At 42.6% G+C, this 17,301-nt stretch overlaps 1 protein-coding gene across 1 annotated transcript in view; it reads left to right on the top strand.

Annotated features, from left to right (window-relative positions):
- Nucleotides 1–17,301, top strand: part of cntln (centlein, centrosomal protein) — a gene marked incomplete at both ends in the record, with an annotated part of 102,353 nt that overhangs the window by 5,535 nt on the left and 79,517 nt on the right. The window contains 7 exons of the mRNA XM_079999464.1: nucleotides 1,582–1,666; nucleotides 3,836–3,970; nucleotides 4,894–5,061; nucleotides 9,613–9,746; nucleotides 11,177–11,339; nucleotides 12,009–12,178; nucleotides 15,084–15,153. Of these exons, the coding sequence (XP_079855590.1) occupies nucleotides 1,582–1,666; nucleotides 3,836–3,970; nucleotides 4,894–5,061; nucleotides 9,613–9,746; nucleotides 11,177–11,339; nucleotides 12,009–12,178; nucleotides 15,084–15,153 (925 nt within the window). The remainder of the gene's footprint in view (nucleotides 1–1,581; nucleotides 1,667–3,835; nucleotides 3,971–4,893; nucleotides 5,062–9,612; nucleotides 9,747–11,176; nucleotides 11,340–12,008; nucleotides 12,179–15,083; nucleotides 15,154–17,301) is intronic.

Below are 17,301 nucleotides of genomic sequence, written 5' to 3'. Positions count from 1 at the left end.
GTCAGTTAGCAGGGCCATAGCCAGGGAAAACATTGTATCGCAGTCTAGAGAGAAGTATTTCTTCAGTACTTGTGTCTCTCAGGCTCCATCTCCACTGCCTTTTCACCTCCTTCAGAGCCCTTAAAGTACGTTAGTCCATTGAGACTGATGAGAAAATTTGCACCGTGTGTGTGTGTGTGTGTGTGTGTGTGTGTGTGTGTGTGTGTGTGTGTGTGTGTGTGTGTGTGTGTGTGTTTGTGTGTTTGTGTGTGCGCGCGCCTGCCTGCCTGCCTGCCTGCCTGTGTGCCTTTGTGTGCCTGGTGCACAAGGGAATATTGACATGGTAATTGCACCGACTCCAGTCAAGCTGTGGTGCCTGCTGGGAATAACCGTGCGCCCCCCTCCCCAGCAGATCGTGTACAGTGATTGGTTGGTTGCTCAGGACATGGCGAACACAGCCCAACACACAAGGTGTAGCTAGGCCAACCTGCTTTTCGACTCATCCAGGGACACCAGATACTTATTTCAATGTCTACCAGGGGAAAGGGCCCATCAGAAGAGGAGCGGCGAGAGGAGAGAGAGCCTCATAAGGAGGGAGGGGAAGAAAGGGGGGAGAGAGGGAGTGAGGGATGAGGGGTGGTGGGCGGGCCCTGAGGACCTAAAGCAGTTGAAACAAACAGGTCCCCAATTGCCTTGCTTTTGCTCTTCTATCCCCTTACAATCAGTTTGAAGAAGGAAGGTCTTGAAACCAGGGGGGACTGAGTAAAACGCCCCCTAGGCGAAGGACTGGGTGTTTGAGGAACGTGTATTTGCACATTTGTTTCAAGTTTACCTGTGCAGCAGGTCTGAATGCAACAATCACATCATATAGTTCCGATGATCTTTATTATTTTCACTAATATGAACAATCGAGGTGAGATTAGTTCTTACAAACTGGTACTTTTTTTTAAATAAACAACGGTAAACATGTATTTATTCACTCATTCCTGCAGTTGTCAGTCAGTCCAGTTAGAGGGTTGGTTAATTATGTAGTTCTTATCCCCACATGCAGGATGTTTTGATTTCCCATCATGTCACATGGAATAAACCGCCTGCACTCGACGAGCCAAATGCACCAAGTGATGAACAAAAAAAAAGACAAATTCATTTAAATTGATTTAAAAACACAAATTGAATCCTCATTGACTTATTGAATACAAATTGAAAGCTTCTTTTTAGTCTCTTCAGATGCCTCTGTTAGCAATACACATGCGTTTTTTTTGCCAAGAACAATTCGCGCTGAAGTTATTTGACCTGGATAATTGGAGCTGACACATTTTAAGACCGTAACATGAAACAGAACACACCAGCTGCATAAAAAAAACATAACAAACATTGACATGTTGCACACAATATAAATAGCGCGAAATTTGTCGAAGCTTACCAGTATCTGCAAATTCACATTAAAAGCCATAACTTTCCTACTGTCTGTCAGAATGCCTGTGTTTTCTGTTTGGTAGGTAACCAGAGTTTATTTTCCCTGGAAACCCTGCGAGACTGCTTCCAAGTTACTCTGTTTGACTGACATAAAATTCTCCTCTGCTTCTATTTCTTTTTCTTCAGCGAGAAACAGAAAGCTGAGACTAAGGACAGAAAAGTGTTGGAGATTCTCCAGACCAAAGACTACAGGATTCAGGAATTAGAACAGGTACAGTAGTGTATGATGTCGAACCTCAGTCCTAGGCCTTAGCATGGTTGTCCTCCCTTCCCATTATACAGCCTTAATACCCAATAAATAATCATCATTATGTTGACTTTATGCTGCTTTCCATTTACGCTCAGCAAGCCAGCCACTCGGAGCTTCAGTGTTGGGGCGCTGGACTCCTGAGTGAGTCCCTCATGAGTCCATTGCCTTGCTCAAGGACTGTTCAAGCATTCATAATTCCCTTTACGTCTGTTTATGTCCATCTTAATTATCTGCCCTATACACAAGTATGTGTTTAAAGTTGTTGATTCCATTAAGATAAAATATAGGGTTTCTCTGGAGTTTTTCTTTCTTTTTCTCATGGTTTGCAGCTGTACCTCTCCAGGCTTCTGTCTCCTAATCTGCTCTGCCTGTTTGCACATCAGTCTGCTGATGTGACAGCTAATGATAATGACATAATTTTATCAAATCATCGCCCCTTTACTACGGCCTCTGTCAGTCTCCTTCATCAGTGTCTCTATTATCTGACAAATGCTAGCAGCCTATTTGTTGCTAATGAGGCTGGCTTCAACGCGATCATCAGCCTGCTGACGGGTGTTCGCACCAGGCTCCTCACTCATCACAAGAATAATTTGGTAGACACAGTAATCGAATAAAAGCACACAGTAACTTTGTGGAAACTTAAGAGAAATTGACCAAAAATAAAAGTTCTCTCAAATATCTTTTCTTAAAAAAAAGAGAGTGACCTTCGAAGTTCACCCGTGGTCAAATTCGTATCGCAGTGAAATTCCTTGTGATTGGGGCCCCTGTCCAGTCCAGCTCTGCAAAATTCTGGTACTTAAAGTTCCAGTGTATTTGAGAAGCTCATTAATGCTGAATTCCATGCTGTGTCATCTAGCTCACTGACATTCATCATCTCGTCCACTGTCCTAAGCCAAACGCACCAAAATGGTGATTAATTGGTTTTTCTTCCACTTTTGGAGATGTGATGGTCCACTGAGTCCGCACAGGACCTCACACTCCTTAATGTATCTGCTCTCCAACTTTAACAATCTGTTTTTTTCAACCTCCTTTTCATTTTCCCTCATCCTCCTCCTCACTGCACTTCCCCTCTCCACTCCCTTCCATTTTTGTAACATAATTAGCTTTCATTTTTGAACTGCTCTGGGAATTTTCAAATGCTAATCTCTGTGTCCTAGACCTCTTAACTTGGCGGAACCCTCTTTTTTTTTTCTCTCCTACCAATTGAGCACAACTGGGGTTCAAATTGTTCTCACCTACCTCATTATCAACGTTTGAATTTATTTTCCACTAGCCAGTATAAATCTCTATTAAAGCCCTTCCGTTCTTTACATGCGAACTAGGAGTAGCAAGGAGCACTAAATCCACTATCTGGATAGATCTGAGCGATTTCCCCCAACATGGCAATTAATTGCATCCCAGAGCACGGTGTTATTTGAGAGCAGGGTGTACCCGCAGAAGGCTGTGGATTACCAGCCAGCGCCAGACCCCAGCTGATGCAGCGTTAAAGGCCCAGCCTCCTCCCTCTAAAGCCAAAAAGCCTGCCAAAAAAACAAGAAAATCAAGTTAGCGTGGACCAAAGTCATTAAAATCGGAGACGCGTTTTCTCCAGTGTGCAGTTTGTTGAACCAGGAGGAACATCATATTGGTCATGATGAAGCTTTTAACTCTTTATCAACTATGTGTGCATTTAGCACATTAATGATCCGCAGCATATGTGGTTGTTTGCTGTTATACAGCACAATTCTATTATTTAATGTGTTAGAATAATAGATACATACCATATGTCCATTAATATTGGACTTTTACGACAGGAGACTGTGGGTCAATCACAATGATGAAAGAAAGGCTGATCTCACGCTGATCACATCAGGCCCTCGATATGCATTTCAATCCTTATTATCTAGATTGCTATCTAGATCTCCAGGTGTAGGGTGGCATACAGGCTTAATGCTTTTGGTGGCACAAAAAAACTGCGCTTCATGTCAGGTGGCAATGTTTTACCTTAATGTGATATTGTTTCACATCCTAAATGATTTTGTGCATCACTATATGACATACTATACTATACTATTCCCTCCATCCCTGGATAGTTGTTTTACCATACCTTCTTCATCCCCTACCCCTGTCAACCTTTCGCCTCTTTACCAGACGGTAGCAGTCCAGCAGCAGGAGCTCAGCAGCATGACTCAGATGAAGATGATTATAGATGAGGAGGGCGTCACATTAAAAAAGGAACTTGCTACTCTGAAAGAAAAACTCAAGAATTCAAGTCAGCAACTGAAGGTTAGTGGAAACAATTTCCATTCAGTCCCTGTTCTGTGTGACACCGTCCAGGAGAAGGCCTCAGAAACCACACAGTTCTGTAACACAGAGAGGGCTTTTCTGATTCCTTAAAACACAGTTCATCTGAATATATATTTTTGTCGTCTGTTCATCTTCCCTCCACGCATTCTTTCTGCCGTTGATTGGTGCTTCTCTAACTTTTTGTCCCAGCTCTTTCTCTTGCGTCTATGAAAAGAGCCGGATGGGTGAGGGAGTGTACGTCTTTGAGACGGAGTACTAGAAAGAGAAAGGCAAAGAAGAGCCGTTGATAACTTGCAGATAAATACTGCACGACAGCTTCGGTGGAGGAAAGTGTAAAAAAAAAAAAAGTACATGTGATGATGTGGCTTCTCTCTAATTATGCTAAAATGGGACCCAGCTATGATTAATTGATAAAGGAAAGGTCCTTATGCAGTCTTGGTGAGGTCTCTCAGCGAGAACTAGCGGGGGGACAGCATCAAAGGAGACCCGGGTTGAGACTAATGGGTTTTGTAGCCGATGCCTTTCTCATTAGGAGCCTGTCATTAAAGCCTTCAGCCCAGCGCTCGTACCTGCATGAGCCCGGTCTAGCTCTGCCCACACCGGCCCACATCTGGCCCGGCTCTGCGGCGTAGGTGACCTTGGCCAATCAGTGGCACAAGCGGGGGGCTCCCGCAGCAAAGCAGCCCCACCGCTTACATATTCATCCCGGTCTCAACACGATGTGTTGCCTCTCTTTGTGGCCTTCCCTCCCACCTCTCCATCTTTCTTCTTTTTTTCGTGTGCTCTGTTTGAGTCGTTCGTTTCTTCCGTCACAGATTGTTTTTTTGGCCCCTGTGACCCATCCCCGGCCCCCCCAACCACCCCCCACACAGACACCTTTTTTTTTTTTTTTTTTTTATCAGGAAATGAAAAGGCAGAGTATGAGGAGAGAGGAGAAGGCACAGGAAGCAGTGAAGGCGGTAGAGGAGGAGAAGGAAGGATTAGCTTCCCGCTGCACTGCCCTGCAAGCTGACCTGGAGGAGGAGAAGAAGAGGGGGACCAGCGACCAGCAACACCAGGACAGAGTAAAGGTACAAACACGCCTGCAAAGTCACACATGGAGGCAAAGTTTCTATCACTTTAGTTTCTCTTAATCTTTCACTAAGCTGCTGTCCGTGTGTAAAATTATTTTACACACACAGAGGGGCGAATTCGCAAAGAATGAATTGCGGCCGCTAATAGCACCGTGAATTGCGCATCAATTGCGGCCGCTATCTGCGCCGTCTTAGCGTCCGATTCACAAAAGATATTGCGCTAATGATGTGACAGCGCAAACACGTCCATAATGTTTTGCTGCTGAGTGCAATTTGCACATGTTTTATAAATGGTGGCTTTGCACCAAGAACACAGTGGCAGAGAAGGAGAAAAATGGGTATCAATGGCTCTGCGGATGCGTTACGCACAGAGCTTTTTTGTTTCATTCAGTTAGGAAATATAGGAAAATAAATAAATGTAAAATAAAGACATTTATTTTGTTTGGGAAAACAGGGAACGGGGAAAGTCCAAATGCGTAATTTTGTAATTATGCATTTGGGCTCTCAATTACAATGCCAGAAATGGTAAAAGAAAGATCGTTTCGGCCCCGAGGCCTCTGTCAATTTCTTTACCAGATGAAACTGTGAGTGTCGAGGGCCAGCTATCCTGAGGGAAACTTCGGAGGGAACCAGCCACTAGATGGATCGATTAGTCTTTCACCCCCATGCCCACGTCGGACGACCGATTTGCACGTCAGGATTCTTTTATCAATGAAATTGTATGAAATATTTTGTTTAAAATTTTTCCACTACAAAATAACAAAAAAAAACATTATCTATAATGATTCAATGTGACTGGATTCAAAGACACAAGTGTTGTTTTTTCTTCCTACAAATCAAGACTCAATAGTCTAACAATGGCATAGCTGTCAGTGCTGAAAAAAAAATAATATGGAAAATTGAATCGACTCGTGACCTCAAAATCTAATGATCTTTGAATCGAATCGTGGATTTGGAGAATCGTGACACCCCGCGTCCGTTCGGCCTCCCCCCGCATCAGAATTCTGAGTTTATTCTTGAAACACCAAGCTTTTTTTTTGTTTGTTTGTTTTTTTTGTGTGGCCCTTATACTCTTCCATGTATAATAACCTTTTTTTTCCTCTACAATTAAAATAACAAAAAACAAACAAAAAAAGACAAAAAAACAAACAGGGTTTGAGCAGAGCTGTCCATGGTCCTCACTTTTTAGGCGACTGCAGCAGCACTGTCGTACGGACCACTTTATCGCTATTCCCTATAACTTTTAGATGTTTTTTTCGATAGCTTTTGATTTTCATAGGAATTATGGAACTGTTTTTTGTCAAATGTCAACAAGTTGCTTTTGGGGTGCGTTTTGAAAACCACCACAGACTGGCATTGCTGCCTTCGGATGCCGTGCCAGTAATAATAGTTATAATAATAATGTCTCAATATTATTTACAGATCACTGGAAAGTCTGGGTGTGACACCCCTTATAAATGCGCTTCAGTTGCACCAGCTCTCTGAAGACAATCGCACAGTGCGGCCTTTGTTGTTTTTTTTGGGGGTCTCCGCGCAATAACCACCAGCTCTCTGCAGAGGGTAATAATTTTACTCTAAATTGCACATAGCTTTTAGCGCTGGTGTTTGACTTTTTTTTTTTTTTCAATGAGGCTCATTTGCATAGTAAGGGCCAAATGTATGAATATTACCTAATTAAAATACGCGCAAATAGCACTGGTGCACCGAGACCCTATTTGCATGCCATGACAGTTAGCGGTGCATTTCTCCGTTTGCGGGTGCTTTGTGAATTAGACGCTTGCTTTTTCTGTTATTTGCGCTGGTTTAGCGGCCGCAAACCCTGCACAATCCTTTCGTGAATTCGCCCCAGAGTGCGGAAATAATATCCAGATATCCAGATTTTGTCATCTATGTGACAAAATATGACTTAGCAGGATGGCTGAACAATTAATCAAATTCAAACTGGCATCACAATGTAATAGTACATAATTTTCAAGGCTGAGATAAAATAAAAAAAAATAAATAAAAATAAAAAGTGTTGTTTTTTTATGTTACACAATCAAACTCAGTGATACTCACCCTGTGGCTCGCGAGCCACATGCGGCTCTTTAATGACTAGTTGCCGCTCTTCAAAGTGTTTATTTAAAATAAAACAATTCTAAAAGAGTATTTCAATAAATTTTGCCTTGACATTGTCTGTATTCAGTATTCAAAACTGAATTTCCCATTATACACATCAACTTATGACGGCTTGGAGGGAGAGCGCATCTGTAGAGATCTGTTTCCTGGTAGTGATCAATGGTTTGTGAGTGACCAACGGCCGATCGCCTGGTTTCCACTGGCAATTTTATTATAAATCTTTCATATTTATTTATATTATTACTGCATGTAAGTATTTACCTGGAGCCGCAACTTATCACCGGACCCACCGTGCCACGTAATACCACCGTGTCCAAATCCTCCATCAGCTTCCTGGCTACAAGCACCACACCAGACTCCATGCAATTAATAATAGAAAAAACAACTTTTATATCAATACTCGATTAACATTTAAGACATTTAACTTAATTTAAGTGTGATGTTCCAGAGAACATGGCATCTACTGTAGATGGCACAGCGGATAACGATTTTGCCGGTATTGGTCACCAAACGCTGTTGCCAACCTGGCAACCGCTTCTAAAAGCTAGTGTTGGGCTCTGCTCACACCAGAGATTGACTGTGCGAGACAAAGCTTCCTCTATTTTTAAGTCGTCAGACTTCAAAGCTCAACACAGCTGAGGTCAGAGTTTTTGCAAGTCAAAGTTCGCCGAGCTGTACGTGAAACTTTGCTTTTGGAAGCCAATCCGCTCTACAAGACAATTGCATCAAAATAAATTGGTTTTGGTGTAAAATATTGCTGTCACAAATTCCCCTGCCTCCTTTCTTTCTTCCCTCTTTTGACCACAGCCCAAGAATCACACCATCTTGTTCACTCCCGTGTGTGCTCGTATGTATGTATGGTCTACTAACTGTTCCCCAATGCATGCTGCTGTAAATAACTGAAACGGTGCACAACTCTCCCGCTCAACATCATTATGGATGTAATGATCGGCCATAAAAAGCTCTCTAAGACAATGGCGACAGCGCCGGCGCTTAAGCGTTTAGTTGATTAAATCGCAATCCCAGTTCTTGAAGAGCACAGGCTCTCCAACCGGCTCTCAATTCAGCATTCGTCAGCCCTCGCAGGAGCTAACTGTCTATCAACAGCGGAGAGTCAAGTGAACAGTAGCGCCGTGGCAGAGAAAGGGCTTTGTGCTCACCCTCCTATGGACCACCAGTCCACCGTCGCGGGTTCTATAACCCGGTCAGATAGAAAGCCTTGAATATGTCAGGGCAGCGGCGCAATTAGCAGGGGTCAGGATGGGGCCCAGCAACTAGTCCATGCACATCAATCACTATCCACGATACTCCACCTGCTCCTTACTTTTTTAACAAACCATCCATGTGAACGATGGAGATGAAGTGTGGAATATGCAATGGCTACATCAGATCAATTTGTCTGATACTGCAAGGATTTAGTAGGAGATTGTACAGATTGAACATTGAAGACCCTCAACCTTATATTATATATTAAAGGGCTGGGTTAAAATAAATCTATACTCTGATATGAGTCAATTCTATTGTTCCAATTTCTGTATTGATAAGAAAATGTAATGTCGATACTTTGTTTAGAAGTTATGCAAACATTTTGCTTAAAATTACATACTATTTAATTAGAATACCGCAGAAAATTGTGAGATCCTGCCCCGTCATGCCATTAAACGCATTTGCTGACTTTTTCCTCAAATGTACGTAACCTGTCTCTGCGGCGTTTCATGTCTACCCCTTTCTGTAAACAGCCAATATTGTATTACTTTAGGTAATGTTGGCGCAGTGAAAACTGTGTTTTTAATTCCGGTTACCCCTACGGTGGAGTTACCCCTGTGTGTTTGTTTGACGCCAAGCAACAGGGGATCTGCTCTAATGGCCCTTGTGATGTGAGGGGGAATCTTCCCTGACTCTCAATCACAACCCACCTTCTGGCTCCGAAAGACAAACCACTTCATTAGAAAACTTTAGAAAACACTCACCTAGGAAATACAGGCACTGTTTCCCTTCTGCTTTTCACACTTGCCACCCTTGGTTGCATTTTGTGTTGGATCATTAGCCGTTAGAAGAGAAAACTGAACTTCAGACTTTGTGCTGTAGAGGAGGGCTGCCCCAATGAGTTTTATGGCCTTTTTTGTTCATTTTATGTCACTATCACAGTATTATAAGTCTATAATAGTGTAATAACACACCTCCGCCTTATGATGAAGACATTTGTTGACAACAATTTGAGTACACATTTAATTGCTGAAATCCAGCTTTGCAATCTATTGATTATACCATTTCTCACATTGATGAAAGCATTTTGAGACATTTTGTCCTGTTGGAACAGCAAGCGTAAATTTTTTTCAAAAATGTATTTTTTTATTTTTATAAAAACTTCCCCATGGTTGTTTCTCTGAATGTGTGGCGTCATGGACGAAAATCCCCTTTTCCCTCCAGCGGCTGGAGGGGGAGCTAAGCATTGCCGCACAGGAGGCGGCAGGCCTGCAGAGCCACAACGCCGGGCTGACAGCGCAGCTTTCTGCTAAGGAGAAAGAAGTGGCGGCTAAAGAGCAGCTCCTCAGCCAACTCCGGTGAGATCTCAGAGACCCCCTCCATATAGGCAGCACCACCTTATCAGTAATATGTTCCAGTAATCTATTTATTGATTAAAAAAAAACAAAACTACCACACAGTGTTTGTCAATGGTCATATATGACTACAGGTTGTATATGGCTTCCTCCTCCTTACCAGGATTTTTTTTTGTGACACACAAACACACACACACACACACACACACACACACACACACACACACACACACACACACACACACACACACATACAAGTACACACGTGCACATTCACATCTCTCCCACCTCAGCTCCCCTCAAAGCCACTTGATAAGCCCTGCATAGCGTATGTGCTTTAAAAGAGGGAGAGAGGGGAAACGGCGCAGGCTTTGGATAAGCTTTAGTCGATATGATAAAAACTGTGAGAACCTGAGGAGCCTTAGCTGTAATCTCAACCTTTTTTAACTACTTTTCAGTTTTAACGCCAGAGGCACTCTGACATGTCAGTCACATCAGGGCTATGGAACCGCTCTCCGGGTTTTAGCGAGGCGATTAAAGATGTCCTCGCAAGTTAGAAGGATCACTTTGTGGGAATTGTATCGCACCGGTGTTGAATTCAGAAGAGAAATGTTGACGCCGAGGTGCCGATTTTGGGACACCTATTTGTTAGTTTAGTTGATTTGTTTTATTTAATTACATTTTTTCATAATGTTGAGTGACAAAATCAGCAGCATTTAATTATTAATGTAACAGTAATTAATTATGCAATAAACGTCTCTGTTTTTGTGGGCATGGTGCATTGCACTGCTGCCTCACAGCAAGAAGGTCCTGGGTTCGATTCCCACCTGGAGCGCTCTTGGTACCGGTAGGTTATCTCCCGATTAGGGACCTTGTAGTGTTTGCATGTTCTCCCCGTGCTCACATGGGGTTTTCTCCATACAACATCCATAAAGACCCCACCACTGAGTCGACAAAACTGTCCACCAGTCCTCTGTACTCCTGCTCCCAAAAACATGCATACCATCGTCGTCTGACCAGTGATGGATGTTTGGAATTGGTCCTCAGGCGCATCGTTGAATGCTCCTGTCTGCCCCTCCCCCCCCCCGAGGAAGGAAAATTCAGAAAGGGTTAAATGCAGAGAACAAGTTTGACCGACCGCCATTTTAAGTGTGTATGTGTGTGTGTATTAGTCGCTGTCACCACATGTGTGCATCGTTTGTGGTGTGTGTGTGTGTCCCATGTGACAAAAATAAAGAATATTCTTCTAAAGAATCATATGATCCTTCATAAATGTAATGCATTTTTAGTTAAGACCCATAAAGGAGATTTTGGTAGAAGGCTTCCATTTTTACTTCGTTATCGAGTGATATTGACACATGTGCTTGAATACTATATTACTAGATGATAATGCTGCGGCTTGTTTTTGTGTGTCTGTGTTATTGTGTTTGTAGTTGTGAGGTGGCCGAGGTGCAAACCATGTACAGGCAGAGCACGGAGCACGCCGAGGAGCAGACCCATCTGATCAGGCAGCTTGAGGGGCTCAACCTGGACACACAGAGGGTCCTGAGGAACCAGGAAGAGGCCCACAGTGCCGACACAACGTCCTACCAGAAGGTAAACACTCACCACGATCATATCGTTGCACTCCGCCCAACCCTCAGGTGCTTTATTTTTCTCATCCCCCCCGCTCTGTGATCTCTATGCTTGAATTGGTTTCTTGCTGCCAAAAATGAACTTTTCTTACTGTATTCTAAAGATTGGAATTGTCAAGAACCTCTTCCGTTTGAGCTTTTGTGCTAATTAAGCTGCCAACGGAGCCGTTACATATTCACCATAAAAAGTAGTAAAAAAACACATTATCATGTGTCATTATCATTATTATGCATTATCTAATAGGTTATTACGAAACGTAGTTGGAAACTTATGTTGCGATTTGATGATAAGATATATTGAAATTATTGTATGCTTTTTTTTTTTTTTGCACTAGCTCATGGGAAAATAATTGAATTGCTCTTCCAGAGCGAATGTCACAAGTCCTCACCCTTCATCACTTCATCTCTCTCTCTCTGTTTTTTATAATGAAGTTTTATTCAACATGAAACTGTTGTGGTGGCTTTCTAGTCATGAAGAGTAATTACTTTAGTAGTATTGACAACTAAAAGGGTGTCCTCAAGCTTGGCAACTGTCTTTATGACAGTTTTTGTCTCTCTCTCTCTCTCTCTCTCTCTATCTCTCTCTCTCTCTCTCTCTCTCTCTCTTTCTCTCTGTCCTGTGCACTAACAGCTGTACAAGGAGTTGAGTCAATGCTACCAGTCCCTCACGTCCAGCGAGGCCAAGCTCCGCCAGACTCACCTGGAGCAGAGCGACCTGCTGGGCCAGAGGGACCAGCTCATCCTGCAGCTCCAGGAGCAGATACAGAATCTCCGGGCACAAGAACAACCACAGCAGCTACAGCAACAACAACAACAACAACAACAACAACAACAGCAGCAGCATCTCCAGCAGAATGGTGCCTATTCACTGCTAAACAGACAAACCAACGTTAAGGTGAGTTTACTCATAAAGTGATGTGACAGCACTACCAAAATCCATTTTTGGGACAGGGGTGGGTGCTGAAAAGAACTATAGATATGTTAACCCCCCCCCCCCCCGCCAATCAACCGTTTGAAGCCAATGTTTAATCGAGAGAGAGAGAGAGAGAGAGAGAGAGAGAGAGAGAGAGAGAGAGAGAGAGAGAGAGAGAGAGAGAGAGAGGAGAGAGAGAGAGAGAGAGAGAGAGAGAGAGAGAGAGAGAGAGAGAGAGAGAGAGAGAGAGAGAGAGAGAGAGAGAGAGAGATGTGTCGGTGGGTAAGCTGACAAGCCCCGCCGTGGAGGTTTCAGTCTTTAACCGAGACGCTCTCTCTCCATATCGCTCGAGTCCACCCTTGATCTATCCATCTTTCTTAGCACCGGCGTCTTTCATGTCAGCCATCTGATGTTCTCTCTTACTCCTGGGCACATATGTTCTCCCACTTACTTCTTCCCTGTTACTTTAACTTTCTTCCTCTCTTCCCCGTTCACCTATTTGCAAAGATCTTTTTAAGTCACTCTGGTCAGACTGCAGCGAGGTAGCGAGAGGGAGGTAGTTTTAATTGGAGCCCAGTAATGGGCGGCGGGGTGGGAATTCATCTGTCTGTCTCTCTGTCTCTGGTCTGTGAAGCTTGTTTTTTTTTTTTTTTTTTTTTTGCGCGCCAGTTACCTTTTAACTTCCGCCCCAAGGGGACAGAGGGTCAAGGTAACAAGTTAGTGCTTCAGCCATCAAGTAAAGTGGCCTTTAATAACTCCTAATGATGTGTTGATGGGTGTTCTTTGGACCACACGGTGTCAACCCCCGGCTGAGCATAGTAATTGATATGAATGGACTTCTGGTATCAGTATCATGTCTTCTGTTGCAGTGACTCCCAACTTTTTTCATATTGAGGGCCATGGACCCCATTTTATACGATTTTGTCTCAGGGATCCCTAATGCGAAAAGATTTGTATTAGATATAATGTGTGTTCGATATGATTTAATCCAAAACTCCATACCTGTCTGTACTATAGTTAGGGAGGTGACATCGAAACTAGGATAAAAAACAGTCATTATTGTATATTCTCTAATGGTGGTCACGTTGAACTAATGTTGAAGTTTGATAAAAAGTCCAACCCTTTACTATACTGCTAACCAAAGCACCTAACCCTTTTAATGTTCTACAATCTTGTTTTCTTCTTATTATTCTTAAAAATAACAAGCTGTAGGCCTTAATGTAAGTGCACAAAAAGATTCTGAAGCTTCTGTTCTTCTCAGAATCTTTGAGCAGTTTAGCAGGTGAATTTGTTTCTTGCCTGCAAATTGATTGTTTGGTTAATTTGACAGGCTGACATCAATGCCCCTGGACTGTGGAAGTCGAAAGATATCAGCTTAAATCTTAAGTGAGTTACCATCGCTGCATCTCGCTTAACCTCGTTAATTTAACGGATGTTGAAATATAAATGGATCAATTAGTTGGTAATTAAGTACAGTTATGCAGTGTTCTTCTAGTAATTAATACTACATTAAGAGGACCAGCAGACTGCGTGTGTGTGTGTGTGGGTGTGCGTGTGCGCGTGTGTGCGTGCATGTCTGTGCGCCCGTCTGTGTTATTTTTCTTTTTTGACTCAAAATAAATTTGTAAATGATGCATAAGCAATCCTAAGTCAGAAGTTCGATAGATCCACTTTTATAAATATATATGAAATATACTCTTTTACCATCGTGTGTGTGTGTGTGTGTGTGTGTGCGCGTGCGCGTGCGTGTGCGCGTGCGTGCGTGATATGACATTGATATGATATGACATGACATTGATATTTGCTTCGAAAGTGTCTCTGAAGCTCAATACAATACTGAAGTACAGATACTTTAAAAAGGTACTTAGGTACAGTCACTGTCCAGTGACATTCTGGTGATTCCTTTCCATAGCTTATAGTGCTGGTAAAGAACAGTCTGGTTTTGACTGCCTTGTTCGGTAAATCCTACACACCGAGGTCATGTGCGAGTGTGTGAGTGTGCATGCCCGCTCACGTGTTTTACCATATTGACAATGCAAACCCCACTCCTACCTTTTCACCCCAATCAGAATAATTGAAGCACATCACATTTTTTTAGGGAATGGGAAATGCAATTACCAAAATACCTTATGCATATAGCCCTATGCTGGGGATTAATATTAACTCATGTTTACCGAACACATGTAGCTGCTGCACGGCTGCTTTGTTTCTTTAACTTTCTTACCCACTGACATCAAAGTGAACAGATCAGGCTTCCCAAGGTATAGCACTCAGTCAGGAGGGCTTTCTGTTTCCCACTTTATAATTGCACTGACAGGGTGTGTGTATGTGTCCACGCATCTGATGTGTGTGTGTGTGTGTGTGTGTGTGTGTGTGTGTGTGTGTGTGTGTGTGTGTGTGTGTGTGTGTGTGTGTGTGTGTGTGTGTGTGTGTGTGTGTGTGTGTGTGTGTGGCTGTCTGGGTTTAGAACTACGGCTGTGTGTATTCCGGCACGTAATTGCAAATTCTGTAACAACTTCCTACCGAACACCTGTTAAATTCTAATGCTCAGGTTGTTAAGGCAGATTTGATTTTAATTTTAAATGTTTTGGTGGAAGTTACCGTCAGAGATGATCAAAGTGCTGATCGCAATGCACAGGGAGCGCAGGGGGCCAGACGCTGTGCTCATTTGAATACGGACCAGCGCCACTGCTTTGAACACCCCTCCTGCCTCGGTTCGGAAGGGCGGGGGGCTTGGTGGGTGGTGAGAGGAATAACACCCATTGTGTCTTATGTTTCCATGTTGCCGACCAGGGCAGGCTGCCTGCTCACTCACATCCTGTCTGAAGCCCTGTTAACCCTTTGCAGGTTGCAGCAGGGCTGGGTATTGGGAAGGATCTCACCGTACTATTCTATTGGATACGAAGGGTCACTATTTGATTCGATATGGAATCAATCCGATATTGATGAGATGACATGGATATATTGAAATTTTATACATAATGAGATTTGTTACCTTTGATGACCATCTCATGGGCATTACAAACAAATTCAGTCTAACACAGAAATACAATATTAATGTTACTGTGGTGATGTTTAATTTAAAAGATAAATGGTACATTACTTCTGATCCTTTATCAATATTACAATTTTGAAATAGATTCCGTCATTGACACGATAGAATTGAATTACATCAGGTTTTTGTTTTTTTTTGGTTTGCAGCGCAGGCACAATCATGAGCGACGAGGCACAACATTAACTCTTGGGGAAGAAAAAGTCTGACAATTAACAATTAGCCGTAGAGGAGGAAGCACGGGGTCTAGAGAAGGTTTGTGACGAGCTGCTCCCAGATTCCATGAAGAGTGAGGGGAAGTTTCAGAGTAAGTTTTGTTTCCTCTGTCGGAAGTTCGACAAAGGCCCACTCATTTTTCAGCTTTTTTTTTTCGTGCAGAAAGTGGAAAGTGTCTTCAAAATGTAAGACGCTAAAAGAGTTGATGTCATACCTTTTAGCTGGATTTTCTTTTTTTTTGGTGATCCTTCAATGAAACACCCTTATTGCAAGGTATCTTCAGAGTTTGTCAGGAAACAGCCCTGTGCCCTGACCAATGCTACGATTGCCAGACTCGCTTGGATAGCGTTGGGACAGATTGCAGGTTAGAGAGGTTTGGTCGTCTCGGCCAACCGTCAGTGTCCTAACTAATTACTTTCGTGGCTAACATTTGAGTCATTACTAAGTAACTCCCTCCATGTGGTTTGATTCACAGTATTTCTGTGTTTGTCTGGCTGCAGTCAGAACTGTGCAGTGATTAAATACTAACGTCATGGTCCATAGAAGACCTCAGGCTTTCTGGACGCTCCCCTGCAAATTTTTTAATTATGTTGGTCGTGTTTCAAAGCGAGGGTTGTTCTCACGCCATCGCTGGGAGGGAAAATGTCTTCTTTCTTCGTTTGTTGTACGCTCAGGAAAGGTTGAGACTAAATGCAAAGAAAAGAGTAGAATAAAAAAAAAAAGTACAACAATGACTTTGCCGTCGTGAAACACTTGCACTGTGACATTTCAATTAACTGCATGTGTTAAAGTCTGAAGTGAACGTATTCCAAAAGTCAAACTATTCCACTGACATTCTGAGTGACACAGCTTGATGGCTGCTTTAGAAAAGTCACCTTACATTTTCTCGAGGTGACCATCATTCATTTTCCTTATTATCTGCCGCATCTCCCCCCTTTTTTTTTTAATTTTTTTTTTTTCCCCCTTACGTCTCCTCTCTGCCTAATATTAGTTAGCTGTCAGATGTGTAATTGAAGTGCCAGTTACACACACACACACACACGGCACCACCGCTTCATGAAAGGTCATGTTTGGTTTAGGCGAGGTGTTTCTTTTGATCATCATCTTCATTAATAGCAGACATCCAATGAAAATGATTAAATCCAAATGCTACAAGGAAAATTGATTGAAAAAAACCTTGGGATATCAACCGAGAGCTCGCTAACAGAATCCAAACTACGGCCGGGCTTTTACTAGAATCTGATTTACTGTAAAGCCTTGTAATAGTTTTAGCCTTTTATTGAGTAGAATGGGCTCATCTTGGCCTATTTCAGGGTTTCCCAAACCCTCGTACCCGGCCCCCTAGGAGTAAGGAGTAAGAAATCGAGGGGGTTCGCAGAAAGATTATTATTTAAAAAAAAAAAAAATTCTTTGTTATACCTTTTCTAAGATACAAAATATATATTTCTCAAAATACCCTTTTTTATCAGCAATGCTTAAGATAAATGTTATATAGATAGATATACATATATAGACAGATTTTTTTTAACATGCTTTCTTTAAGACGTTTCTAATTGTGAAGACTGTTTAATAATATCCAAGTCTGCATTTCAAGTCTGCACAGGCTTAAAATTTAGGTCCGAGCCTTCAAGGTAATGAGGATTCCCGACCATAGCCCGGCCTGAGCCAGATGCTTCTGTTATACAATCATACAATTTTGTGCGTGCAAATTATGGAAGAAAAAAAGAGGGGGGGGGGGGCTTT

This window comes from Zeus faber (assembly GCF_960531495.2).
Source record: "Zeus faber genome assembly, chromosome: 4".
Classification (NCBI taxonomy): Eukaryota; Metazoa; Chordata; class Actinopteri; order Zeiformes; family Zeidae; genus Zeus; species Zeus faber.
This window is presented reverse-complemented; position numbering and strand designations above follow the sequence as displayed.